The sequence below is a fragment of the Rhamphochromis longiceps genome, linkage group LG9 (genome assembly GCF_057381845.1).
Source record: "Rhamphochromis longiceps isolate RC_006_pf linkage group LG9, R_longiceps_female_GT1.1, whole genome shotgun sequence".
NCBI lineage: Eukaryota > Metazoa > Chordata > Actinopteri > Cichliformes > Cichlidae > Rhamphochromis > Rhamphochromis longiceps.
The window spans coordinates 25,283,619-25,311,591 of NC_140565.1; the positions used below are offsets into that span (position 1 = coordinate 25,283,619).

Below are 27,973 nucleotides of genomic sequence, written 5' to 3' on the forward strand. Positions count from 1 at the left end.
GTCTCCTGGTCACCTGACTGCTGGACAAACTAGGCAGCTATGTTAGTGTAATCCCTGTTACGCCTGTTGCCTGACACCTGTGGTCTGGCCTTTAAGTAGGAGGCAGGAGACAGTACTGGATCTCTGGGCTCTTTACTGTCAATCACTGTAACATATGGAAATACAGAAAACCATGAGTTGTGTGTGTTGTATGTCTGCTAGGCTTTCCTCCGGCCACGCTGGAAGGAACTGTGACTGGGGCACACATGCACACGCCTACGTCATCATGCATTTCACAACCACACAAATACACATAGACTCAAAACACATAGGCAGGAGATTAAAACACAAAATAAACTATTTAATAAAAAATGGGTGTTTTGGTGAAATTTATAAGCATTTAACATATTTGCTAAACACTGTAAAACCTGACAAGTTAAGTTAACTCAAATGATTTGGGGAAACCGATTGCACCAATTGATTCAAGTTTTATAACTTAAACAGTTTGGGGTTATTTAAGTACTTTATTAGAGTCCCAAGAACCCAAAGCAAATATGATAATGTAACTCAAATGCATTATGTTTATTTACTCATTGTATTTAGTATGTTTCAACTTAAACCATTAAATTTCTTGTACTAAGATGCTGTATTTATTCAAACTTATTTAAAGTGTTACATGCTCATATTCAAATTAAGTTAAATTAACTTAAATAGTTGTATTTAAACAACTTAATCCTATTGGGGAAACCGATTGCACCAAATGGTTCAAGTACTATTAACGCAAAACCAAGCTATTATTCTTTCCATTCAGTTTTTATTAACTTTAACTGCAGAGAAAATACAGAATGAATACAACCATACTTTCAGTCATAACCTATGACTGCTAAAGCCATTATCAAATAACAAATAATTAGGCATTTTAAAACTTGCACTTTTAGGGAATTTTGAATGTTTTTTGTAGCATTTTGAAAATCGATTAAATGTACAAAACACAAATTTAGTCATGTAGACCTGATACATAGGTGTACATCATAAAAAAACAATAGTCTAGAGGCAATTAGAGCCATAACAATCACAATTTTAAGTAACATTTAGTATAATAATGAAATCACATGCACTACAGCAATGCAACTATAGAAAACAGCTGAACTAAGGATGTCACTAACAAAAAGTATTCTCAAAGGTATTTGTGGCTTCGCAACAGTTTTGCCCAGACCTCGAGTGAAATGGCACTCATCACACAATTAAAAAATAAAGCATGAAAGTATACTGTACATATTGACTAATTATCAGTTATCTCGCAAAAGATTTCCATGTAACTAAAATATGTTTTTAGAAATAAGCTTAAGATTACACACTATGTGAAGATTTTTTTCAATCACAAACAAAACGTCAAATATGGATTTTCTCCTTATTCTTAGCTTTCTCCACATTGCCTTTTAGAAAGCTAATTACCCAGAACAAATAAAACTATTGAAGCCATTCACAGATAACTGAAAAAGCACGAATATAGTGACCAGTGAAAAACAAACATCATCTGCACAAGCTCATTTTTTAGTGTCTGCAATTTTGGTTTTAGTTGCTTTCTCTCATCGTCTAGCTTCAGCAACACTACTTGAATGAACTCAAAAAAGCCAGTATACTTCATAGGATAGCTCAGATGCAGAGCATAGATTAGCCCAAACAAAGACACCAGGGCATCAGTCCATGAGTGATGAGTCATAACAAACTGATCTTCAAGTTCTATGAACACTTGGCGTGGTGAGAAAGGAACTCCTCCAGGCACCTCCTCTTCATCGACATCAGCAACCAGAGCAATTCTATGGCTTCATAGAACTCAATTTCACCCTAAGATATAATACAGAGTGCACAATTATTCATCTGTAATATCTCTGTTAAAAGCATAAATACAAATGTTCAGGCACCTTTCTTCAGTTTTTCAAATTCTATATATCATAACATGTTTTAAGTTGACAGTGAAGGTTCATTTTTCATTCATCCAGGTAGTCAAATCAAGGATGAAAGAAGTTTATAAGTCATTCAACTTCACGTCTTCAACTTTCAACCCAAGTCCAGATGACTTATAAACTCCTTTCAACCTTTTTTAAATTCAAATGTGCAAATTATTGTAATACCAAAGTACCTTGCATGTTTTGAAAATCTCTGAGGTACATTGGTAGGCCGGCCAGAACTGCTGTTCTAGTTGCATAGATGTCGTTTGTGTCCATATATATATATATATATATATATATATATATATATATATATATATATATATATATGTATTAGGGCTGCCACGATTAGTCGACTAGTCACGATTACGTCGACTATCAAAATCGTCGACGACTGATTTAATAGTCGACGCGTCATTTGAAGCTTTGTAAGATCCCAAAAGCAGGAATAAGTAGCAGGATTTAAGAGTGTAATAACGGACTGAAACAGAAGATGGCAGTACTGCATGTACAAGGATGCCAGCTGCCGTTAAACCCCGAAGAAGAAGAAACTGTGTCCCAGAATTCATAGCGCGGCCCAGCGCAGTTGTCAACAATGGCGGCAGCTAGTTAGTTTTAATATTACTCTTATTATTCTTTCTGGGTCACAAAATAAACGTTTAACATATTTTCAGGCGAGAATGTAGCTGTGTAAACCTCAAATATCTGCTCAGTTTATCAAGACACCACATATTTTCAAAAGCGCTCCGACGTTTTCGGAGGCGTCTGTTACCCACTAGCTCGATAGCTAGCCGGGGGCCATGAGAGCACCGGACTCCCGGCATATCGTTTTCAAACCCACCGCCCTACTCAGGTTAAACATATACAAGTCACTTAGATAACTTAAAAATGTTATTGTTTGGCTTTTTTCAGTATTTTATTTGTTCCTGAGTAAATCGGCTGAGTTTATTAAACTCCACCGAAACAATCTGCACATTTAATTAGAATTCAATTAACTATCATCTTGTCTTTATTTTTAGTTAGCACAGACCTTAAACACTTAAAGCTGTAAGCTAATGATAGTTATATAAGAGCAGATGCTGCTGGTGCAATAAGCTGTACTTTTACGTTCAGTGGATGATGATCTGATTAGTCGACTAATCGCAAAAATAATCGGTGACTAGTCGACTATCAAAATAATCGTTTGTGGCAGCCCTAATATATATATATATATATATATATATATATATATATATATATATATATATATATATATATAATAAACAAACACATAACAATGGCAACTGCCAAGCAAGCAGAATAATAATTAGTATCTTTTAAATACCTATTTTCCATATGCCGACAAAAGCTGCTCCATCCTTTCACCGACCCGTCCAGTTTTCCTCTTTTTGTAAAGTCCAGTCAGCTGAGGAGCATAATCATCCAGCGCAGCATAAAACACATGTGGCAGATTCTGATTGGTGATCCGATGAAATTCAAAGTAGAGCTGAAGAGAATTCCAAAAATATTATAAGCAAAACACAGCATACTATATGAGCAGCAAATGTTATATACATAGTTGTACTTACCTGTGTCTCATGAAAGAGTGCTGGCCATGGTCCCTCGCCTGGCAAAATTTGAGGTTATTGGATGAGGGCGATTAACTTTGTCAGAATGTTGGTATGGAAAGTGCAGAATTGCTCTGTTTAAGTCTTCTAAGTTAAAATATCTCTTAGAAATCAAACCTTTAAACAATGTGCCAACTCCACTGAAATGACACCTTCAAACAGGTCGTGTAGGAAGTCAGGTGGGAAGCCTGTGACAGGATGAAAGAAAGAGAGATGGTCAGAAGGAACACAGGTGTTTTTAACACCATAGTTTTCCTTAATGTCATCATTCTGAAGCTCTTGCACAATAATTATCATGAGCATCTTTTGTTCTCATTACATAATTCCCTGTAACAGCATTTTCTGTTTGCATTTCTGTTTGGGTGGCATGACAAAACCTACAGAAATATGTAGACCTGAAACTCTCATTGAAACCAGCAAGTCCATGGGCAGAAGGTTGTCTGCCACAACAGAGTAGACAGTGCCTTTAAGACATTCACCAAGAGTCTCAATGTAGGCACCTACTTCTTCAAGAGTTTTCAGATCATTTAAGAGTGGTGACAGCATTTCCTTACACCCAAACTGGCGTACATCATTGGAATTGCACAGCAGAGCAAGCTGGGTGCAGTGTAGAGCAGAACAAGATTTAACTGGAAAGTTTTCCAGTGTCCAATAAACTGCAAAGACTTTATGTATTTTCTTTGAGGTACCAAGTGGGTTTGTGATCAAAATCATCCACATAAAGTATCATTGACAATTTCTATCCCTCTTGTGACAGTAGAACATTTTCCTGGTAGTAGGATCCATCACAAAATGACATGAAATGTCCAGGAATCTGTGTGGGTGCTTGTTTAATTTCTTCAAGCACATCATTTTTTTTCAACAACAATTGCAAAGATGTGAGAATAGGCACATACATATAAGTGTGCTTTGACGATTCAATTAAATACTCCACAGGTTTGACATATGGAAAATTTTCTTCATAATATGATTTCCTCCTCTTTGCTGTAGATAGTGGTCCTTCAGATGTGACACATTTATGTAAAACATTACTATCAGAAACTGCCTGACAAATCTCATCCACCAGTTTGTCCGTATATGTACAGTTGTGCTTTTTCAGTATATCTACAACTGATTTTCTAACCAAAGGTTGTGATAACAAAAACAACTGATCAATATGCTCAATAATCTCCTGTGTTGCTCTCTGGGACACATGGAGAAGGGTCTGCATTTTCAAGAAAAATCCAGCCAGATTGTATTGCAACTGCTCTTCTAAACCCTCAATTCCACTGATTTCACTGGTGGATGCCACTTGATTGTCATCTGATGACTCTATTGAATCAAGCTGCATGTCATCTTTTTGTTCTACATTTATAACACTTTGCACAATGCCTTCATCGTAACTTGTTGAATTTTGGTGGTCTCTGCATTTGTGGGCATTGAAGGTTGAGTAGACATTGGTTTTAAAATTGCAGTTCTTGAAAGGACATTGAACAGTTTCTTTTCGTTTTAAATGCCCCCTCAGATGGATAAACATTTGGCTTTCAATAAATGGCTTTTTAAAATTACACATAGAGCAACAAAATCCATAATTATTCAAATCTGGATAAGAACCGTCTTTTCTTTGCGTGGGAGTGTGCATTGTTGACATGTGTATCTTTAATGAATTAAATGTATTAAATGTACACATGCATGTGTTGTAGAGACAGGGTAAGGGTGAAATTGTGGAGTACTGACCATGGTTGAGCCGATAATGCTTCAACAACATGACTTTTATGGCAGTAGAAAAACTAGACAAACTACACAACTTGCAATTCCACATTTTGATACCAAATCGTTTTAAAATCACCTTTACTGGTTGTCTTTAGTGCAGTGCTGGATGATCTCTCGGCATGCTACTGCTCCTTCAATCGTCAGACTGTAATAACACAAAAGCCATGAGGACAGAAAGCTAGCAGAACAGTTTTTACTTTTACTTCACTTAAAAACAGTCAATCTGAATAACACAAGCTTGGAAAACAGTAAGATTTATTCTTGCACTACTACGGTGGCCCCTAGAGACAAAGCACGTACAAACTCCAAAACACTTACAAAATCCAAAACACGTGCAAAATCCAAAACACATGCAAGCTCCAAAACACTTACAAAATAAAAAACACATGCAAAAGACAAAACACGTACAAAATACAAAAAACATGCAAAATCCAAAACACGTACAAAATCCAAAACACTTACAAAATACAAAACACATGCAAAATACAAAACACGTACAAAATACAAAACACGTGCAAAATACAAAACACATGCAAAATACAAAACACATGCAAAATCCAAAACACGTGCAAAATACAAAACACATGCAAAATACAAAACACGTACAAAATACAAAACACGTGCAAAATACAAAACACGTGCAAAATCCAAAACACGTGCAAACCCCAAAACACGCGCAAACTCCAAAACACATGCAAAATCCAAAACACAACGGAAGTGCTCCAGGACGCTAGGGGCAGTGTTGAGCTTTTGTTACCTAGTAACTACACAAGCCAGGAAGTACCAATGACCGGATTTGGGGTCTGCAGCCTTAAAGGCCGCATTTTAAGGCCGATTATGTCACAGCGACACGACAAAGACCGTCCCAATTCAAAGGCTGCTCAAAATGCGGCCCTCAAATGCGTCCTTAATTTCCCTGAATTTTAAGGATGGGTCTGTGTAGCCTTCATGGCCCAACATATCCCAGACTTCATAGCGCGGCGGTGGTTTGGATAATTTTGCCAAAAAAAAACGGCGGAAGCGGAGCGGACGAAGAGTAAACTTCCAGAAGTAAGTACTGAATATTATGTCACTTATTTATGCGCAAATGTTTTTATAATGAAGAACATTAAAACATTACTGTTGGCAACATGTCGGGAAAGTTATGTGACATTAGCGACGTTTGTACTAACTTGGTTTTAAAGCCTTCACTTCAAAATATTCGCCGTTCAATAGCTGACTTTAATCTTACAGAGAATGTGATGATTTTACGCGTAATTAAAGTCAGTCATGTCAGTCAGCTGACGGTTCACTCCTTAAGCTGAAAGAAAGATGCTTTAATCACAGGAGTCACACATGTGTCCACTGTACCATCTGGGAACTCTTCTTGTTTAGCACTCGTAATGACACAAACACTAAATCCTCCTTCTCTGGTGCTGTTTTGTAGCAGTGTGTACACCTGAGACTGTCACCTGTCTGTCTGTCCTGCACTCTCTCTCTGTTTCTTTCTCTCTGATTGTGGAATAAAAGTATGAACATGTATTTATAAGTCACACTTGTGTTTGAATCCTGCAGCTTATCACACATTTGATTTCTATGTGTGACACCTGCAAGTGTCCAGAGTGAGAACAGACTGAGGGACCCACTGCATTACATCATCTGTGAGGCTTTGCACCCCTGATGATCCACCAGGACAATCTCAGCAGTATGTGAGGAAGAGGAGGAGGAAGAGCCAGCAGCAGCTGGCACCAAGTGCCCTCTGAATGCCAGCATCACCCCCAGGCTCTTCCAGCAGCCACCAGGCCCAGGATCCTCCAGCAGCCACCAGGCCCAGGCTCTTCCAGCAGCCACCAGGCCCAGGCTCTTCCAGCAGCCACTAGGCCCAGGATCCTCCTGCTCCACCAGGCCCAGGATCCTGCAGCAGCCACCAGGCCCAGGCTCTTCCAGCAGCCACCAGGCCCAGGCTCTTCCAGCAGCCACTAGGCCCAGGATCCTCCTGCTCCACCAGGCCCAGGATCCTCCAGCAGCCACCAGGCCCAGGCTCTTCCAGCAGCCACCAGGCCCAGGATCCTCCAGCAGCCACCAGGCCCAGGATCCTGCAGCAGCCACCAGGCCCAGGCTCTTCCAGCAGCCACTAGGCCCAGGATCCTCCTGCTCCACCAGGCCCAGGATCCTGCAGCAGCCACCAGGCCCAGGCTCTTCCAGCAGCCACCAGGCCCAGGCTCTTCCAGCAGCCACTAGGCCCAGGATCCTCCTGCTCCACCAGGCCCAGGATCCTCCAGCAGCCACCAGGCCCAGGCTCTTCCAGCAGCCACCAGGCCCAGGATCCTCCAGCAGCCACCAGGCCCAGGATCCTCCTGCTCCACCAGGCCCAGGATCCTCCAGCAGCCACCAGGCCCAGGCTCTTCCAGCAGCCACTAGGCCCAGGATCCTCCTGCTCCACCAGGCCCAGGAGCGTTAAGATGCCGCCTAAGAGGAGCAACGTTAATGAGGAGGAACTGGAGGACATAAAGAAATCCCTAAACTTTATGTCTGAAGAAATAACAACAATTTCAAAACAACAAAAACTGATACTCAATTTAATGGATGATATTAAAGAACTAAGAAGGCAGAGCGAGGAAAAGGACAAGAAGATTGCTATGCTGGAAGGACGGGTGTCAGATCTGGAACAATATTCAAGAGTAAATGATGTGATAGTGACAGGACTGGAAACCAAGCATCAGACATACGCACGGGTAGCAGCAGCAGAGAGAGGGGAGCCACCCGAGCAAGAGCTACGCTCTTTGGAAGAGCAGGTAATGGCCTTCTTTAAAAGCAAAGGTATAGAAATGGACAGTAAAAATATTGAGGGATGCCATCCTCCTCCGAGAAAAAATCAAATACCTGCCATTATCATTCGTTTTGTTAATAGAAAACAGAAAAAAGAACTGCTCAAGCAAGGAAGAAAGCTAAAAGGTACAAATGTTTATTTAAATGAACACCTAATCAAGAAAAATGCAGACATTGCAAGACAAGCAAGAATATTAAGAAAACAGAAGAAAATACAGTCAACTTGGACGTCAGACTGTAAAATATTCATTAAGTTAAATGGAACACCAGAGCAGGCTAAGGTTCTAGTCATCAAAGAGATGACGGAACTAGAAAAATATAACCGATAAATGCAAAGCAGTGTGTTGAAATCACGCAGTTCTTTGAATCTTTGGGCTGAAGGAAGGACAATACTCGGTGTATAAATGCTCAATCAACAATCATTTATTTCCATACAATTCAACAGTTAGAGCATTACAACGTCCGGACGGGAGAGATGCTACCAGAGGGTCAGGCACATGTCTCAAAATGGTGACGGGTTGCTCAGCTTTTTATAGTCTCTAGTGGCCCCCAGCTAGTCGTAAAAGCCAAAACATCACATTTTTTCTCTGTTACAGCGCCTAAGTTATGACCTCGGCAGTTGTTTCTCTGCTTTCTGTAAGGTGGGGGTGTGGAATGTGGTCTGTCTATCTCCCCTGTCTTTAGACACAGAGTCTCCTGCTTACAACCTTCTCTTCATGATTCAACACTTAAGCATGTCAAGAAAACAGTGTAACACATTCCCAGCAGATCAAGGATACAGAGTGATGCACATTTATCTAATGAACTAATATGTGAATATGTTCTGTTAACTCAAAAGTATAATGAGAACTAAACTACATACAGCTCACACACTCTATATTAAAGGGTATAATGTGATCTACAGCAGTATTCTAATTCAACTACTTTGATTACATATATAAGGTAACATATAATAACAGAATAATATCACAAGTGCTAAATATGATGTGACCGTCCAAGTGCACAACCAACGCAGATGTCTGACAATTTTCAACTAACAACTCATATAGATATTGAAAATAAGACATTGATGTATGACAGCAACATAGATCCTGATTGTAATTTCTTTAACAATAAGACAAATGAATGCAATTATTATACAAATGAGCAACTTAAAAAGGAATTCAAGGTAGAACAGGGTATAACAATGGTTCACTTTAATAGTCGAAGCTTATATGCAAACTTTCAATCCATCAAAGACTACATAACACAGTTTGAACAGCCATTCAATGTGATAGCCATATCGGAGACCTGGATAACTCCTGGAAAAGAAGAAGACTTTAAAATAAATGGATATGAATTCCTTCATGTAGACAGGATCAACAAGAAAGGAGGTGGGGTGGCACTTTACATTGATAAAAACCTAAAGTACAAAAGAATGGGAAGAATGACAACTGTTATTGATGGAGTGATGGAATGTTTATCAGTGGAAATAAGTATAGAAAAAAGGAAAAACCTAATTGTCAGTTGTATATATAGAACACCAGGATCTAAGATTGAGATATTTAAGGATAATATGGAGGACTTATTTACAAATATAAATCAGAAAAGAATGTTTATTTGTGGGGACTTTAATATTGACTTATTGAATCCAAATCATAATAAGAGTACAGAAGAATTTATTGATTCCATGTACAGCATCGGTTTATTTCCACTGATAACAAGACCGACCAGAATAACATCTCATTGTGCAACTCTATTAGATAATATATTTACAAATATAATAGAAGGAAAGATAAAAAGTGGGCTGTTAATCAATGATATAAGTGACCATTTACCAGTCTTTGCATCGTATAATTGCCATTATAAAGTGAACAACGATGGACATAAGATTATTTACAAAAGAATAAGAACAGAGAAGACCTTAAATTGTCTTAGAAATGAACTTTTAAAGCAAGATTGGAATATTGTGTATGAACAAACAGAAGTTAATAAAGCTTACGAAGGATTTTTAAGAACATTTAACACATTACTTGATAAAAACTGCCCAGTAATTGAAATCAATAGGAAACACAACTATGCAGGAAGACCATGGATGACAAAAGGACTACAAAATGCCAGCAAAAAAAAGAATACCTTATATCGAGAATTCATAAAAAAGAGAACAATAGAAACTGAAATGAAGTATAAAACTTACAAAAATAAATTAACTAATATAATGAGATCCTGTAAAAGAGAGTATTACATTAAAAGGTTAGAACACAATAAAGATAACACAAGAGATATATGGAATGTATTAAACAGAATAATCAAAAATGAATCAAGGAATAATGATTACCCTGGGTACTTTATAGAAGGGACAAGAAGTATTAATAACATGGAGGAGATAGTAAATGGCTTTAATGAATTCTTCGTAAACATAGGGCCAAAACTGGCAGAAGAAATAAAGGTTGATGGAATAGAAAGGGACACTGGTGAAAATATTGAAAGGAATAGTAGCTGTTACACCCCGGCCTAGGCAACCGGGGTGCAACGTAGAAAAATAAAGATAAAGAAAGTAAAACCACGAAGGCTCTCCACCAAAATCCCAAAACAAAAATATCCCATAACGAAAGTATTTACAACAGACTATTTATTTATAACAAAACACCAAACTATTTACAACGGGGGAGATCGCGACCATGACACACTGAAACACAGGGTTTAAATACATAGAGGGAGCAATCAGGGAATGGACAACAGGAGGGAAACACAGCTGGGGCAAATCAGAACTGACGAGACAAGAAAGCGTAAACTGAAAACACTGAGATAAGACAGACTTTCAAAGTAAAGCAGGAAACACATTACAGTCACGCCTAAAACAAAACACTGACAACACCGAATCGTAACAGTTCCCCCCACCCAAAAATCAAACATTTAACACCAAGTGAAAAGTTTGATCCAGACAGATGAAGCCGATGAAGGCTGGAGCGGTCCCACTGACCCTCCAGCAGACGACGAAGGCTGGAGCAGTCCCACGGACCCTCCAGCGAAGGCGGATGAAGGCTGGAGCGGTCCCACGGACCCTCCAGCGACGACAAAGGCTGGGGCGGTCCCACGGACCCTCCCCTCAGCGAAGGCAGACGAAGCTGATGAAGGCTGGAGCGGTCCCACTGACCCTCCAGCAGACGACGAAGGCTGGAGCGGTCCCTCGGACCCTCCAGCAGAAGCGGATGAAGGCTGGAGCGGTCACTTGGACGCTCCAGCGAAGGCGGATGAGCAGCTCACCAGCTGCACACATGGACACGCAGCCCGCCAGCTGCACACACGGACACGCAGCCCACCAGCTGCACACACGGACACGCAGCCCACCAGCTGCAGAAGGCTGGAGCGGTCCCTCGGATCCTCCAGCGAAGGCGGACGAAGGCTGAAGCGGTCCCTCCAACGGACCCTCCAGCGAAGACGGACGAAGGCTGATGAAGGCTGGAGCGGTCCCACTGACCCTCCAGCAGACGACGAAGGCTGGAGCGGTCCCTCGGACCCTCCAGCGAAGACGGACGGCTAAAGCGAAGGCAGATGAAACTGATGAAGGCTGGAGCGGTCCCACTGACCCTCCAGCAGACGACGAAGGCTGGAGCGGTCCCTCGGACCCTCCAGCGAAGGCGGATGAAGGCTGGAGTGGTCCCACGGACCCTCCAGCGAAGGCGAATGAAGGCTGGAGCGGTCCCACGGACCCTCCAGCAGACGACAAAGGCTGGGGCGGTCCCCGGACCCCCCAGCGAAGGCAATCCCGGACGAGCCCCCATATGTTACACCCCGGCCTAGGCAACCGGGGTGCAACGTAGAAAAATAAAGATAAAGAAAGTAAAACCACGAAGGCTCTCCACCAAAATCCCAAAACAAAAATATCCCATAACGAAAGTATTTACAACAGACTATTTATTTATAACAAAACACCAAACTATTTACAACGGGGGAGATCGCGACCATGACACACTGAAACACAGGGTTTAAATACATAGAGGGAGCAATCAGGGAATGGACAACAGGAGGGAAACACAGCTGGGGCAAATCAGAACTGACGAGACAAGAAAGCGTAAACTGAAAACACTGAGATAAGACAGACTTTCAAAGTAAAGCAGGAAACACATTACAGTCACGCCTAAAACAAAACACTGACAACACCGAATCGTAACATAGCTCAATGTTTTTAAGAGCAGTGGAAGAGAAAGAGATTTATGACATGGTTAGAGGACTTAAGAACAAAACCAGTACAGACTGGAATGATATTGATATGGTAACGGTAAAGACAGTTATTGATGGTATCGTAAAACCATTAAAATATATATTCAACTTGTCGTTTCAAAAAGGAGTTTTTCCACAAAAAATGAAAGTTGCTAAAGTTATTCCCATTTACAAAACCGGTGAAAGACATAATTTTACAAACTATAGACCAGTGTCAATACTCTCCCAGTTCTCTAAGATACTGGAAAAACTCTTCCTAAAAAGATTTGACAGTTTTGTGGAAAAATATGAATTAATGACAGATAGTCAGTATGGGTTCAGAAACAACAGATCAACAGCTTTGGCACTGATAGATTTAATGGAAAAGATAACGGAATGTATGGATAATAAGAGGTATGCGCTCGGAGTTTTCTTAGATCTAAAGAAGGCGTTTGATACTGTTAATCATGAAATTCTATTAAAAAAACTGGAAAAGTACGGGTTTAGGGGAGTGGTTTTGGAATGGTTAAAAAGCTATGTAGGGAATAGGCAACAATATGTACAAATAAATGAATATAAATCTAATTTGATGGATATAGCTTGTGGAGTACCTCAAGGTTCAGTACTGGGTCCAAAAATGTTTATTATGTACTTAAATGATATCTGCAGAGTATCGGAGATTTTAAAGTTTGTAATATTTGCAGATGACACAAATATACTGTGTGCAGGTGGGGAATTGCCACAGGTTTTGGAAATGATCACACAGGAATTAACGATATTAAAGAAGTGGTTTGATATAAATAAATTATCATTGAATCTCGATAAAACCAAATTTATGTTGTTTGGAAACCAAAAGAAAAACATCGAAGTAGAAATATGTGTTGACAATGTATATTTAGAAAGAGTAAATGAAATAAAATTTCTTGGGGTGATCATTGACCACAAGCTCTGTTGGAAGCCACACATTACTTATGTTCGGGGGAAATTGGCACGGGGCATTGCCGTCCTGGGAAAAGCAAAGCATATGTTGGATCAGAAAGCACTGCACATTTTATACTGTGCTTTACTACTGCCATATATGAGCTACTGTGTAGAGGTCTGGGGAAACACATACAAAAGTAACACACAAACAATAACTATAATACAGAAAAGGGCCATTAGATTAATAAATAATGTAGGGTACAGGGACCATACAAATGCACTCTTTGTCAAAATGCAAGCTATTAAATTCCAAGACTTGGTGAAGCTTAAAACAGCGCAAATAATGTATAAAGTCAGAAATAAATTGCTTCCCAAAGAAATCTGTAAATTGTTCATAGAAAGAGAAGGTGGGTATAACTTAAGAGGGAAATGGAATTTAAAAATACAAAGTGCTAGAACAACTTTAAGAACTATGTCAATCTCAATTGCAGGAGTTAAATTATGGAACAGTCTAACAGAAGAAATAAAAGACAGTCAAAACATAAAACAGTTTAAAGTAAAATATAAAAACCTAATTTTAAATAAGTATAAGAATGAAGAAAACGGGGTTAACCCAGGACGGTAATGTTGCTGGAAATGGTGTTGCGGTTCTTTTTTGGTTGTTTTTTTGTTTTGTTTTGGTTTGTTGTTTTTCCATAACTTGTGTATCTGCAAATATACACATTCTGTATTTTTCATATGAAAGAAACTATACTGTGGTGGGGCTTGCTAATTTCTTGTTTTTGATTTATGTATGTTATGTTTTGTTTTACTTCATATGTTTATATGTTTCATATGTTGTTTGTTTAATTTAAGACAAAAAAAAATTAAATGAATGAGAGGTAAAACTTGAGGGGGTAGGGACAAATAAGTAAATACTTCAGCCTACTCCTTTTCAAACAAATAATGGAATGATATTTTGTAATGATTGTGAAGGCACATGTTTGAAATGTTTGAAATAAAAATGAACTGAACTGAACTGAACAGATGGAGAGAATAGACAGACTGTTCCCTGTTTGTGAAGGACTGCTAGAAAAGTTTAAAATAACTAATTGTCTGTCCTGAATCAGTCTTATTAGGTAATGTTCAAATAATTTTATCATTCCAGTGTTTCCAGTGTGGGAGAAAGTACTCAGGGCCTTCAAGTTACGCACTATGAAAGGCAGCAACAAGTTTAATGTTCAGAAACCTAAAGTCTGTATCAGCAGCAGAATGGAACTAAAAATAAATGTTTGTTTCAGTTCTATGAAGCTTTGAGTATTTTGGATCAGTAGCACTGCTGTGTTTGTTGCATCATATTGCTGTAATTGTTTATATGCTTTATATATTCTGAGGTAAGTTGATCTATAGTGTTACATCATATTCTATAAGGATGTTATGTGTTTGTATACTTTCTGCCCAGTTTGACCCATTTAGCAGACGTCAGCCTGTTTAAAGCTCTGATATCTATTCTGTATGACTTAAAGCAGTTATGACATGGTCTGATTTTCTCACCCAATAAAGGAATATTTAATACATCAGTCTACTCTTCATTTTATCAGAAACATATATATACTATTATATATTGTACATATATTTATTAGTTTCAGATGTAGCCATTCTTGTATTTTGCTTGTTTACATTATTGTATTTTGCACAACTCTGTTGCTTGTGAAGCTCGCACACAAGAATTTCACTCACATGTGCTGTACCAATGTACCTGCACATGTGATGTGACAATAAAAGTGATTTGATTTGAAACAGCTCACAGCTTGTACATTTTCTTTTTACACATGTATGTAAGCATTTGAGCCAAATTTAGTAATGCCAACATACTGAAGGAACAACATTTGTCTCTTATATATGATACACCTATATATGCACTGTCAATATACATTTTGAACCAGCTGCAGATGTCAGAGTAACAACTGACTGACCCCCACATAAAGTGCGTTACAGTAGTCCACAGGGGAAGAAATAAAAGCATGGATCACGGTTTCAAAGTGCTGCCTAGAAAGAAACGATTTCACTCTTGCCAGTCGCCTTAAATGATAAAAATGGACTGGTCCAACTTAAAACCAAGGGCAGTAACAACAGGTTTAAAATAAACCTCCAGGGGTTCCAAATGAAAAGAAGAGGACTCACAGGGGCCACTGGGTCCAAACACCAACAAATCTGTTTTCTTTTCATTCAAATTTAAAAAGTTTAGAGCCAACCAAGCTTTAATGTCATCTAGGCATGTCAAGAGAGGTTTTATTCAGATGCCATCCTTCGGCTTCAGTGGCAAATAAATTTGGCAGTCATTCCTATATACTTGTCTTTGAGTGAAGATTTAAGGTGGTAAGACATGTAAATAACTGCAACTTGAATCTGTACTGAAGCTCAGTATTTGACAAAGAGTTCATGTTCACTGCTGTAATACCTAATAATGACTAATATAATAACCATAATATTGTCCATATTATATTTACATTACCAAAGTGATATGACTTTAGTCTCATGAACAACATTAGCTAATTGTTATTTACTAGCTAATCTTAAATGACTGTTCAGTACAGAAATGAAGCCCAAAAATCATGTTTTACTGTCCTGTGGTCTCAGCCTCAGATACTTATCAAATCACACAAAGCTCTTGTAGAAACAAACAAACAAATGAAAAAAAATATGTTCTCCTTCATTTCTGTCAAAAAAAGTTGTATGACACGTTTCCAGCTGTTAGTATCATAGTTGCTAGGCAACCTGGGAAGCGCAACGGAGACTAGAGCCCATGTGTTTGCAACAAACTTGCCGTTTATTTTACAAATCGAGCTCAACACTGCCCCTAGCGTCCTGGAGCACTTCCGTTGTGATTTGGAGTTTGCATGTGTTTTGAATTTTGTACGTGTTTTGGATTTTGCACGTGTTTTGGATTTTGTACGTGTTTTGGATTTTGCATGTGTTTTGGATTTTGTACGTGTTTTGGATTTTGTATGTGTTTTGAATTTTGTACGTGTCTTGGATTTTGTACGTGTTTTGGATTTTGCATGTGTTTTGGAGTTTGCATGTGTTTTGGATTTTGTATGTGTTGAGGAGTTTGTGCGTGCTATTTGGAATTTGTAAGTGTTTTGGAGTTTATACATGCTTTGTCTCTAGGGGCCACCGTACACTACAGTTCATTTTCAATTCAGGTTGGTCAACTACTCTATACGTTATAAAATAATAAAGCAATTTTACACAAGTGAAGTACACAATAGGCTAACCCTTGGAAAGTACAGAGTCAGAAACGTTTAGGTTTGGTGCAGTGCAGCTTTGAAAAGGTAAATTATTTCGCGACTAAAATGCCACTAACCATCATATTCAAAATTTGTGAAGGCGAACTTGTCCGTTAAACTCTTAAAATTAACACTAAATAAATTTTCTACTATTTTCACTGTGCAAAAGTAGGCTACATTTGAACTTGATAAAGGTCAGAGTCAGAAAAGCATAAACACTGATTTTACCAAAGGTTTTGTGGCATGCAGTTTGCAAAAATCAGACTACTTACCAACTATTGATTGAAACAAGCCACCAACCGTTAATTTTTTAAATTGTGAAGGCAGACTCCATACAGCGCTAGGCGGGAATTGTGTGCTGGCAAGCTAAGTTACGAGCTACTACAACAAAGTAGTCTGATAAATTACAACGAAGTACAACTAAAACAAAGCAGTCTGATAAATGTACGTTTTGTATGCTAGAAGTAAGCATTAACAAAAAAACATAAAAATAACTTTATCTTGTACTTTCCACTCTCTTGACGAGGATCCTGTCTCATGGCCGACAAGTCCAGGCAAAACACTGGGGGCGGGGCTGTGGATGATGACTAATACAAATGAATTAGCACAACTTAAACAGTTTAAAGCAACAGTACTTAAAACGTTACAAAAACATAATGTGTACTTATTACAATAAAGTTATTATATCATATGTATACTTTTGGGTCTACCTAACACACTTCATGAAAGTTACTTTAACTATTTTTCAGAACTGAGTAAGAACAACTTACTTCTTTTAGTAAGATGCACTGTTGGGTTTTACAGTGCACTAGCAAAGTTAACTAATGTTAAACGACTAAACAAAAATGCGAATATTTAAGTGTCTTACTCTCTTAGTTAAGACTGGACTAACAACATTTTGGTCCTTCTTTTTTCACTCCCAGATGGATAGCTCCTTTTAATTTTCATGTTGTGGCTTTTGCTGTTGTCATAAGGTTTGTTTGCTTGCTCACCATGTGCAAGGGGAATCAGGAGGGGCACTTCCTCACACACACACACACACACATGCAAAACCTGGCCTGTGGCCCCGAAGCAGTTGCCACCTTTGCTTGATGGTAAGCGGCGCCTCTGGGAATAATATATACTGTTGAGGTTGACTGGATAACTGAACACGGGTCTGACAATAGAATTGTAGTAAACAGACCAATGGCTGCAAATGCAAGCAAGCGAAGTGTAAAATAAAACAGAATAACACAGGAAATGACTAAAACAGCACAGGCAGGACTAACGCAAGGATGGAAAACTACTAACGTAAGTAAAACTGGCTGCGATAGGCAATAAACAACGGTTACCAAATATAAACAGCGAGTATATGACATGAGCAAAGACATGAGATTTATAATATAGCAACCTGCAATAGCATGGAAAAGCGTATATTGAACAAGTATTTTCCCTGCCTACACATAGTGTTTCATGAACACACAGGAGGGAGGAACCAAACACGGGCAAGAGGTAAGCACCTGAAAAGCCAAATAACATGAAAACCAAATGAAATCAGAGAAGGCAGAGGATGAAAACAACACTAAAAACTACCTAAACTAATGAATAGCATGGGGACAAACCAGGGAGTAAAAGATTTTTGGTACTAATGTGAAAGAGCTGTGTGGCGAGATAGTGTTGTGAACATGAGGATGAATGGTTGTCTGTCCCTGTGTTAGTCCTGTGATAGATTGATGACATATCTAGGGTGTACGTTGCCTCTTGCCTCTCTGCGACCCTGAATTGAATCAGCAGAAGAGGATTAATGGATGGTTATTGAAGAGCTTTTTTTTAAAAAACAAAAGACAAGATGTCACAGCACATAAAATATCGTCTCTCTGCCTCTTGTTTTGTTAGTGTGCTGGTTCTGCTCAACTTTTGTTTTGTTTGAGTGCAACAGAACACACAATAAATCCAATGCATCATCAAATTCCTGCTTCCCTCATGCCCAAATCAATTTAGATAATCTGCTAGGATGCCACTGATGTGGCACCAGTGACAAGTGCTAATATGCTCTGAAACATCACTGCACCTTCAAAGTCTATTAGATTAGGGCTTTGGATATTTATTAATATCAATTTTCATTCATGTATTATTCAGAATTTCTCAACTGACAAAGATTAGTTAGACTAGACAATGCTGAGGCCACCTGAGACGGGACACAGATGCTGATCCTGACACCAAATCTGCTTATTTAAACAAAAACTTTGGCTTACAAGAGAGAACAAGTAAAGCTGGAAGACAGGGAATAGAAAGGGGCTGCGTGCCACATGGAAAAGGGAAGTCAGAAGAAAGAGAGAAAGAAAGGGAGGAAGGAAGAAAAGCCAAGTATTGAGTAGATTTGAAGGTAAGACAGGGTATTGTAAATCCACCACAAACTCTCACAATCTCTTGGGGAACTGATCATCTCACAGTCACTTGCCACACTGTTGTCCACGGAGAACTGCTGAGTGTGCTTTTTCAAAGTCAGCAGGGCCAGCTGTCTCTTTGGCCACTGCTGATGAGATCAACAGCGAGTTTAAAAGGTATTGGGAAAGCTGGAAACCACTGGGCAAGTAATGAAAGCACGAGATTATAGATAATACCTCTCCCTCTTGCCAACTCGTATGGACTACACAGTTTGATTCAGTTCAGCCTAATCACATCATGAAGGCTTTTATGTTACATTTCATGACAGTATTATTTGCCGTTCTTTGTCTCTGAGCCAAAAGCAGTGTAAACATTGACATAGCCTCAGATTAAAACCTTTGTGCGATGTGAGGAGACTGCAGAGAGATGTAGATGAAACATTTTTTGGGGATCCACTATGTTAATTGCACCGTGAAGTTGAAACACTGACATACAAACTGTTAGGTTTTGTATTGTTGATTGTCATTTATGCTTAGAAATATTTAACCATAGATGCTTAGAGGTGTATAATCAATTGTGTAGTGATAAGTTGTGTGATCTTTAACAGGCTACAGAGGCTTGGTGTGCATTCCACACCTATATCCTGGGAGCATGGGAAAGTTCGTACCTTGTCTTAATTGTTTTATGGTAGGATTAACGTAGCTACGTCTGTTCTAGTCTAAGTGCTTTTCTGTTTAGATGAACTGCTGGACTTCCTCACCGGGGGGGGGGGGGGGGGGGTCTAGTCTACTACCCTCTTCCTGACCAAGGATGTTTGACCCTTTGATCAGCAACACACACACACACACACACACACACACACACACACACACACACACACACACACACACACAGGCAAGGTACTCTTTGTTTGTATGTAGACGTCGTATGTTAATGAACCTATGCATATTCATGTAACCTCGATGAATGATGCGGGATTCGGGCTGATATTACACTCTAAGCAATGCCAAGTAAGTTTAAAGAGGCCGACTCTATAACCGTGTCGTTGTGCAGTCTCCGCCACTGTGTGAGGCGTTGAGAAGAGCCCGACTCTATAACCGTGTCGTTGTGCAGTCTCCGCCACTGTGTGAGGCGTTGAGAAGAGCCCGACTCTATAACCGTGTGGTTGTGCAGTCTCCGCCACTGTGTGAGGCGTTGAGAAGTTCGCTACTTTGTGGAGCGATACCCGGGTTCCTTGCTACTTTGTGGAGCAAGAGGTTCCTCGCTACTTTGTGTGGCGAGAGGTGAGTTCTCCGCCACTTTGTGGGGCGTTGAGAAGTTCCGCGGGGTCCAGACTGTGCTGGACGATAGGCCTATTTTGTGTTGTTTTTGTTGTCGTCGTCGTCGTTGTTGTTGTTGTGTGGGTGTGTGCGGAGCAGAACATGTGGTCTGTGACACCAACTGTTGTTGTTATCATGGGTTTCTAAGCAACCAAGAGTGAGTCGGAGGGAGACAGTCGTTTGTGCTGGACTTTGCTCCTGGCAGCACAAAGTATTTATGTAAAAAAGAGAAAGAGCGACGGCTCCACAGCTGCGCGGGTTCACGCAAGCGCGGTCACGCGGGTTTCACGCGGACCTGAGCCGTGCGGTTAATCGCAGGCTTATAAATGGAAGAGATTAAAATGTTAAGAAGTTTTCAGAAAACACACCAGCCTTGAAGAGCGTGTGGAGAAGGCCAGCCCACATCAGCAGCTATGCTCTGGTGGGTGGCTGTCCCCCCACCCCTTGCTGACACAAAACGTTAACTCTTCAGCCTGTGTGCCAGACCATAGACGTAATTGAGGTGGATAGTTGTTAAAAGTAATCTACATTACGCTTGTGGTTGCTCAAATTCAGTACAATGACATGTAAGGTGAAGTGATATAGATAAATATTTAAACTAATGAAGTGCATAGAGGCACTTGACCTGTGTGGAAGACTGTCGTCTTATTATGAACCATTGTTGAGATATACAGCACACCTGTGAAAACAACTAATATGCTGAACCCTGTATGAAACATCTAAAAGTACATGATGGAGAAGCTGTGTTGAATATGAAAGTGTAAGACTTTGCCGCTGTGGGTAGAGCAACTACTGTGTGATGTTGCGTTGCGGTTTTTTTTTTTCTTTCTTCTGAGCTGATGAGCAAGCTACACATTATCAGATCAAGAGCTGTCTGAGAACTACTCAAAGAGAGGGAAACAGAGCTATGAGTGTGCAGCGTTCCCGTGAGCAGTTTTCCTGCACCTTGACTCGTGTGTGTAGCATCAGCATCATGTGTTTGTTTATTTGTTTTGTTGGGTTAATAATAATTAAATAAACTGGTGATCATATTTATGGATCACCATGGCACATATCATCAGTCATGTGATTTATTTACGCAGATCACAAAGTGAGTGTGAATGTGTCTGACATCACAGTGTTTTTGTGCACTGTGCAAAAGTAATTGCCTTTGATTGTGAGTGACAGCGGTGATTTTGCAGGTCGCCAGCTATTGTAAAAAAAAAAAAAAAAGAGTGAATAAGAGGGAGAATTTATATTGTAGGAAAAAAATAATCATAGGAAAAAGGTTTTGTGTTGATCAACCAAAAAAAAAACAACTATAATTTCATTTTCTGGTTTTAAGAAAGGATTGTTCACAAAAACAGAGAGAGAGAGAGAGAGAGAGATGTGTGTTGGTTAAGCAGTGATGATAATAATGAACATGTCTTAGTTTGTCACTTTCAGGTGAAAAGCAGACCTGAATCAATTTTCCACATGCAGCGGTCGGAAGAAAGTTATAGTTTAACATCATTGGAAACATGCAGGCCAAGTTTCTGGCTGACTTATTTACAGCGCCATGTGTCTCTCAACCTCACAAGTAAGTGCTCACTCCTCCCTGAGGAATGCAGCTCCAAAGAGCAATAACATGGCAGATAAAGACAGCAGCAAGTCCTGAGCAAAGAGTCCCAGCAAAGCAGCAGCAATGTGGACAAACAGCATCAAAGAAGAAGAGCAAACCCATCATCCTGACTGATCGGATGAATGGCACTGTGTTTACAACAAGCTGAAACTTCACTGTGCATGTGAAGAAAACGTTTGAGGAGAACTGAACAGTTGGAGTTTGACATTTGCCACCTGTGGAGTAAAATGGCAAGAAGAGACAGTGGAACACAGGACAAAGCTGAAGGAGAACTGCCGGCTGTGGACTGTTAAAGTGGGAGAGGACAAAAGAGTGAGAGGACAACAGAGTGAGAAGACTAGGTGAGAACACATAGGAATTATTTAATGTGGGAAATCAAAATTTGGGTTAGCAAACCTGGGGAAAAGAAAACTGACTGCTTAAGTTGGAAAATTGAGACGGAGTCTGAAACATTGCGAAAATAGAAACATATACAAAATCACACACACACAAGCAGAACATGCATTAACCCTACTAACAATTCCAAACACAAAATGACTCATGAAGACTCATAGCACATTAGTTAAGAAATGATCAAATAGCAGAGAAGTGTGTAGGAAAGGCAGAGAACATGCTCTGCTGGATATGCAGCTCCACAGACATGCATTAAACCTGCCTAATAACACAAACACACATGCAATGAAAATTAGCTTGTTATCTTTCATCAGTGTTAAAATAGTGTCAATTTAGCAGACACTTGTTATCAAATGCTGAATTTATCCAATGCAAAAAAAAAAAAAAAAAAAAAAATGACTCTCTAAGTTGCAGGACAACAGTTTAACTTTTGTGGGAAAAAAGATTCTGGTTTGACCGACCAGTGATCAGACAATAAATTTAGTTGTTAATATAGTAAATTGGGAGAAGCTTCCTGCTTGATTGATGCAGCACAAGTTTACTACTAAATTTACTGTATGAGGGAAATTCTCTTTTAGTGATAACATTTTGAACATGCATTTCTGTCGTCCTGTCATCCTAGTGGGTTAATAGCTGATATGCAAATTAGTTGATCGGTTTTAGATTAATGAAAGGTGACTGAATTCTAGTACGAGTGAATGAGATGTGTTGGAGTTGTTGTGTGTTGAGTGGAGACTCTAAAACACTGAGTTTCCTGCTTTGATGTGCGAGTGAATCCTGTATTTAGATACACAACTCTGAATACGTCAGAACAGACTTTTTTGTGAAGTGCATGACAGCATGTCACATGTTTTATGATGAAGGGAAAAGGAAAATTGAATAAAATAGATCTGTGACCTAAATGAGTGAAGAGCACAGACCTGGTGATTAAACTCATAGCTAATAAGGCATTAAGGTTATGTTGTTTTGTGCAGCTGATGGTTGATTTGGAGTGAATCTAGCTGATGATTTTTCTTTTGTTGTGAAGTTGAGCCTGCCGATTAGTATGATGGTATGATGAACCATGCTAATGGTGTGATTTACCCTCCTGAGATGAGGAGTTTGTGTCATGACTTAACAAGGCCTTTTTATTTTGATACTTTCACAGTGCACTGAAAGTTTTGTTTGATAATCTCTGTTCTTTAAGCAGATCTGCACGTCGGGAATTAAAAGCGCTACACGTCGTCGAGAAAATTGTGCCAAGTGAGTTCTCCACATTTAAATGGACTCTGGAGAAAGCCACTTATTTGGGACAATTATTAAATGACAGTCCCAGTCCAAAAGGATTCAGCGATGTAATCCAAACTAAAGTTCTTCTTTTTCTTTTGAAATGACGTCATTTTGCTGAGAGTGGAAACTAAATGCGACGATAGGTTCCACTATCAGCAAAGAAAGAAAGAACGAATGCATGAATGAGTGAGTGAAAGGAAAACAAACTGACTGACTGGTAAAAGCTGACAAAAGCTGACAAGACTTTACTGATGTAACACGACTGTGTGAAGTTGACCCCCGCCTGGCAGGGGTGCAGATGAGTCTGTGTGTGCTTCCCTTGACAGGAGCAGAAAGATGACAGCAACACTCGAGGTTGCGTGATGATTTAACATTTTAAATGCCATTTTCTGTGTCTGTGAATTTACTATGTGTGCGTCATTCACTAGCTTGTGTGCTCACAGAGATAACTGTGACAAAGTATGCATACGCCTGCGCAAGCGCTAACATTTGCATTTTCATTTTTACAGCATTACGGTTCTTCATGTGTTTGATCATGTGATTTATAGGAATACTGGCTAATGTTTCTCTACTACATGATTTCTGGGTTTATGTGTGAAGAAAACTGTAGTTACAGGCTATATGTTGATGGAGAAATTAATATAGTTTGAGACATACTGTGATGAGACCAGTGTTACTGTTTCCACAGCGAGTGTTAACTTTATGGTGTTTTATGGCACCTCTAGAATCTGTTGACCTGTGTCTGACCTCCGTCTGACCACAGTCAATGTGTATTGCTAATGTTTGTTTCTTTGAGAATGCTGTAGTAGATTCAGCTGAAGCGGACAAGTGACATGAGTAAAACAAATAAGAGATTACGGTATTTATGGAATAGTTTATTATGGGCTCATTTGCTGGCCACTTTTGAACCCATAATAATAATATATGAGTGGAGTGACTTTGCTTAAGAGAAGTCACTGATTACATTAATTTTAACAGAGTACATGGGATAATCCATGTCTGAGGTGAATTAGGGTAATAGTTGTAGTTACTGATTTGAGAAAACCTGCACATGACACTTGTCTTGCTGATGTTGAATGCTTATTACTCTTATGATACAATTGTTTACAGGTATGAAGTTTGATTTCACTTCCAGATTTTGCTTTCCAGGCCGTGATGGTGTGTATGCAGGCTCCTGGGAGAGCCAGGTGTTAAGCAAACTTAATATGCAACACACGCTAACATCTTTTATTGCAGGGTTACGGAGCTACTCCAGAGGAGATGCCCTGATGTTGCCTGGGACATGATCTAGCTAATCTTTTTCTTTAAGACAGGGATCCAGGTTTGGTGAGTTGACGCATGGGAATGTCCATGCGTCAAGAGGTGGAGTGCAAGGATTAACATTAAACAATGTTTTCTATTATTGTTGCAGTGATTTGTGTGATTAGCCGTTTATTTACAAGTATTAAACCTATGCAAGTGGTGCACCCATGTTCAGATGAGGCTTTGATGGCCTATAAGTGAAGTTCACTGAACTAAAGAATGTGGTTTGATGATTGTTGACATGCTCTCCACATAGAAGTCTTTCTGAAATACAGGTGCAGCAGTGAGAAGCGTGAACCATTCCAGGCATAGCCGACAGCCAGGCAGTGGTTGAGGTCAAAGGTCAAGCTGGTTGGGGCCCATCATGAGATCAGACCTTGGAGCCACAGCAAGGACCATGAAACTGCCTGCAAAATAGAGGAGAGGATCGTCCACAAGATGGGAGGCCAGGAGAGAGGCTTCAGGAGGATCAGAGATCATCTTCAGCACAGCAGACATGACACAGAGAGCTGTGCTACTGAGTTTCCAGGAGATTTTAAATAAAATGAAAGATTCAATATTGACGCTGAGGAAGACAACTAAGGTGTACGACGTGCTCTGCCTTAAACCTTCAGCAGCGTTGGAACATGAAAACTCGTGGGATGAGGGGAGCGTGCCAAGCTCCATCGACAGCGCAGAAGGAGTTCGGGGATGACATCATGATTCTGTGAAAGCACAGGAACCAGAAGCTATGGTGGTGATGACAGCGGTTTCCTATGAACATCACCTAATGCTGTGCCACTATACTGTGCATACGATGACACTCTGAAGGCTGCTGGGATCATAACAGCAGTAAGACAACTGAACCCTGCACCCTTTCCACAGAGGTGTTTCTCTGCAGAGCGTGGACAATGAAGGAGTCATAAATATCCCCCTCGCAGGATGAAGGCCTGAAGTGAGGTGATGGGAGGCCATAAAACTAGAGTGCTGAGAGGTCTGCAGCTCTGGAAATAGCTGAGACCCATGTTGACAAACAACAAAACTAACTGGTATGTTTGAATGTTTATTCTACATACATTTGGACTCTGGTCCTATGGACAACGAAACAACTAGAAGAGACATTATGACGCCCTGCAGAACTCAAACCACTCTGCAGAGAGACATGTGATTTGCACACCCGGAGGAAGCATCACCAAGCTGAGATGTTTTTGAAAATGTTACTTTCTTAGTTTCACTATTAAATTAACAATTTCTTTGGTTGCTCGTAAGATGCAGTTTGCCATGAGATGAGCTCAATGAATGGGATAACTGCTAATACATTTATTAAACTGTGTAACTTTTACAGTAATTTAGGGTGATTTGACATATGCTGTGTATAAAAATGTTTGCATTGAAACTGTCTGACATGAGGTATTCATAACTGGGAACTTTTCAAGCATAAAGGTCAAAAAGGGGGGAATGTTAGGTTTTGTATTGTTGATTGTCATTTATGCTTAGAAATATTTAACCATAGATGCTTAGAGGTGTATAATCAATTGTGTAGTGATAAGTTGTGTGATCTTTAACAGGCTACAGAGGCTTGGTGTGCATTCCACACCTATATCCTGGGAGCATGGGAAAGTTCGTACCTTGTCTTAATTGTTTTATGGTAGGATTAACGTAGCTACGTCTGTTCTAGTCTAAGTGCTTTTCTGTTTAGATGAACTGCTGGACTTCCTCACCGGGGGGGGGGGTCTAGTCTACCCTCTTCCTGACCAAGGATGTTTGACCCTTTGATCAGCAACACACACACACACACACACACACACACACACACACACACACACACACACACACACACACACAGGCAAGGTACTCTTTGTTTGTATGTAGACGTCGTATGTTAATGAACCTATGCATATTCATGTAACCTCAATAAAAGGACAGTGGTACGGGAGGACGGACGAGAGCGACTGGGGTCAAGCGAAGGGACGGCGCTCTGTCCGGTCTCTCCCGTGCACGAGTAACATGAAGAACTTTGCCTATTTGTGTCTTGCTTAGCAGTGTAATTATATTGTCTTCAACGTTCCAGCGGATGGGTTCAAGCTACAAACCTATCACAAACAATTATAGTTCAGTAGCTGAAGAAGGGATTCTGGGAGTGACTTTGTATTGATTGATGCCTTCATAACGCGTGTTAAATATTTTAGCAGGTGAGGTGATTAGGTGATTCCTTGACCCTTTTTTGGCAGGCTACAAAAAAAAAAAAAAAAAATATATATATATATATATATATATATATATATATATATATATATATATATATATATATATATATATATATATATATATATATATCAGTGTTGTATTTCTTCTCCTCTAGCAACTATCACCATGGTCTGGTCTGTGACCAAATGTAGCATTACTATCAGCTTTGACTGAAAAGCTTTTTAGTTTAGGATGTTAGAATGCCAAATTTTGTAAACTGCCTCTAAAACAGAGTAGTTTATGCACTTGAGTGATGAACTGAAGAATTATAACTGATGATCAGAAATAAAAGTTTTAATTTTGTTGCTTCATTTAGAGAAAAACTGCATTGATATTATGCATGTGCTATAACCATCATCATCACATCACATAAAATGTTAAACAAAAGACCACAATGAAGTGCTACAGATTGTTACTACTACTAAAAATATCCCCAATTTGCCTATCCCCACTAATTACATGTCTTTTGATTAAAGGTTTCTAGACAGGCTTTGGACCATGGACTCTGGAGTACCCGCAGACAACCCAGGCAAACATGCAGAGAACCCAGCAAGATGGAGGAGTTAAATTCAGGACCTTCTTGCTGTGAGATAACATTGCTAACCACAGCACCAACTGTGCTGCCCCATACCCGCTGTGCCACCATGCTGTCGCTAATATTAGACAAAGACAAGACAAATACATTTTAAAGTGCAGTTAATAAATGATAATTCCATTTATTAAATAAAAAAAGATAGTTAAACCTACCTGGCTCTAGATGTGAAAAAAAATTGCCTTTCACAGAAAGAGCAGATTTCACGGTTCCATCAGTTATAACGAACAGTCCAGATCCTGAAGCTGAAATGCACTGCTGCTTTTTGGTCAGCAGTGGTTTTTCTTCTTGAAACTCTCCCATGGATGCCATTTTTTTGTCTCTTTATTATTGCTGAATCATGAACTATGACCTTAACTGAGACAAGTGAGGCCTGCGGTTCTTTAAATTTTGATCTGAGTTGTACGGTGACCTACTTGATAAGTCTGCCATTAA

The 27,973-nt window shown here is 39.6% G+C and overlaps 1 protein-coding gene and 1 long non-coding RNA gene across 2 annotated transcripts; one reads left to right on the forward strand and one right to left on the reverse strand.

Annotated features, from left to right (window-relative positions):
* Window positions 1-773: 773 nt before the first annotated feature.
* On the reverse strand, window positions 774-17,009 carry LOC146662412 (uncharacterized). Its single transcript, XM_085417891.1, has 7 exons — window positions 16,978-17,009; window positions 6,924-7,703; window positions 5,367-5,435; window positions 3,656-3,726; window positions 3,500-3,537; window positions 3,256-3,417; window positions 774-1,827 (listed from the first exon to the last, which is right to left on the reverse strand). The coding sequence occupies exons 1-3, from the start codon at window positions 17,007-17,009 to the stop codon at window positions 5,369-5,371; spliced, it is 879 nt and encodes a 292-aa protein (XP_085274017.1). The 3' UTR covers window positions 774-1,827; window positions 3,256-3,417; window positions 3,500-3,537; window positions 3,656-3,726; window positions 5,367-5,368.
* A 1,383-nt stretch (window positions 17,010-18,392) lies between these two features.
* On the forward strand, window positions 18,393-26,585 carry LOC146662413 (uncharacterized). Its single transcript, XR_014913351.1, has 2 exons — window positions 18,393-22,097; window positions 24,996-26,585. It is a non-coding gene; the product is annotated as an uncharacterized LOC146662413 (long non-coding RNA).
* Window positions 26,586-27,973: the final 1,388 nt, after the last annotated feature.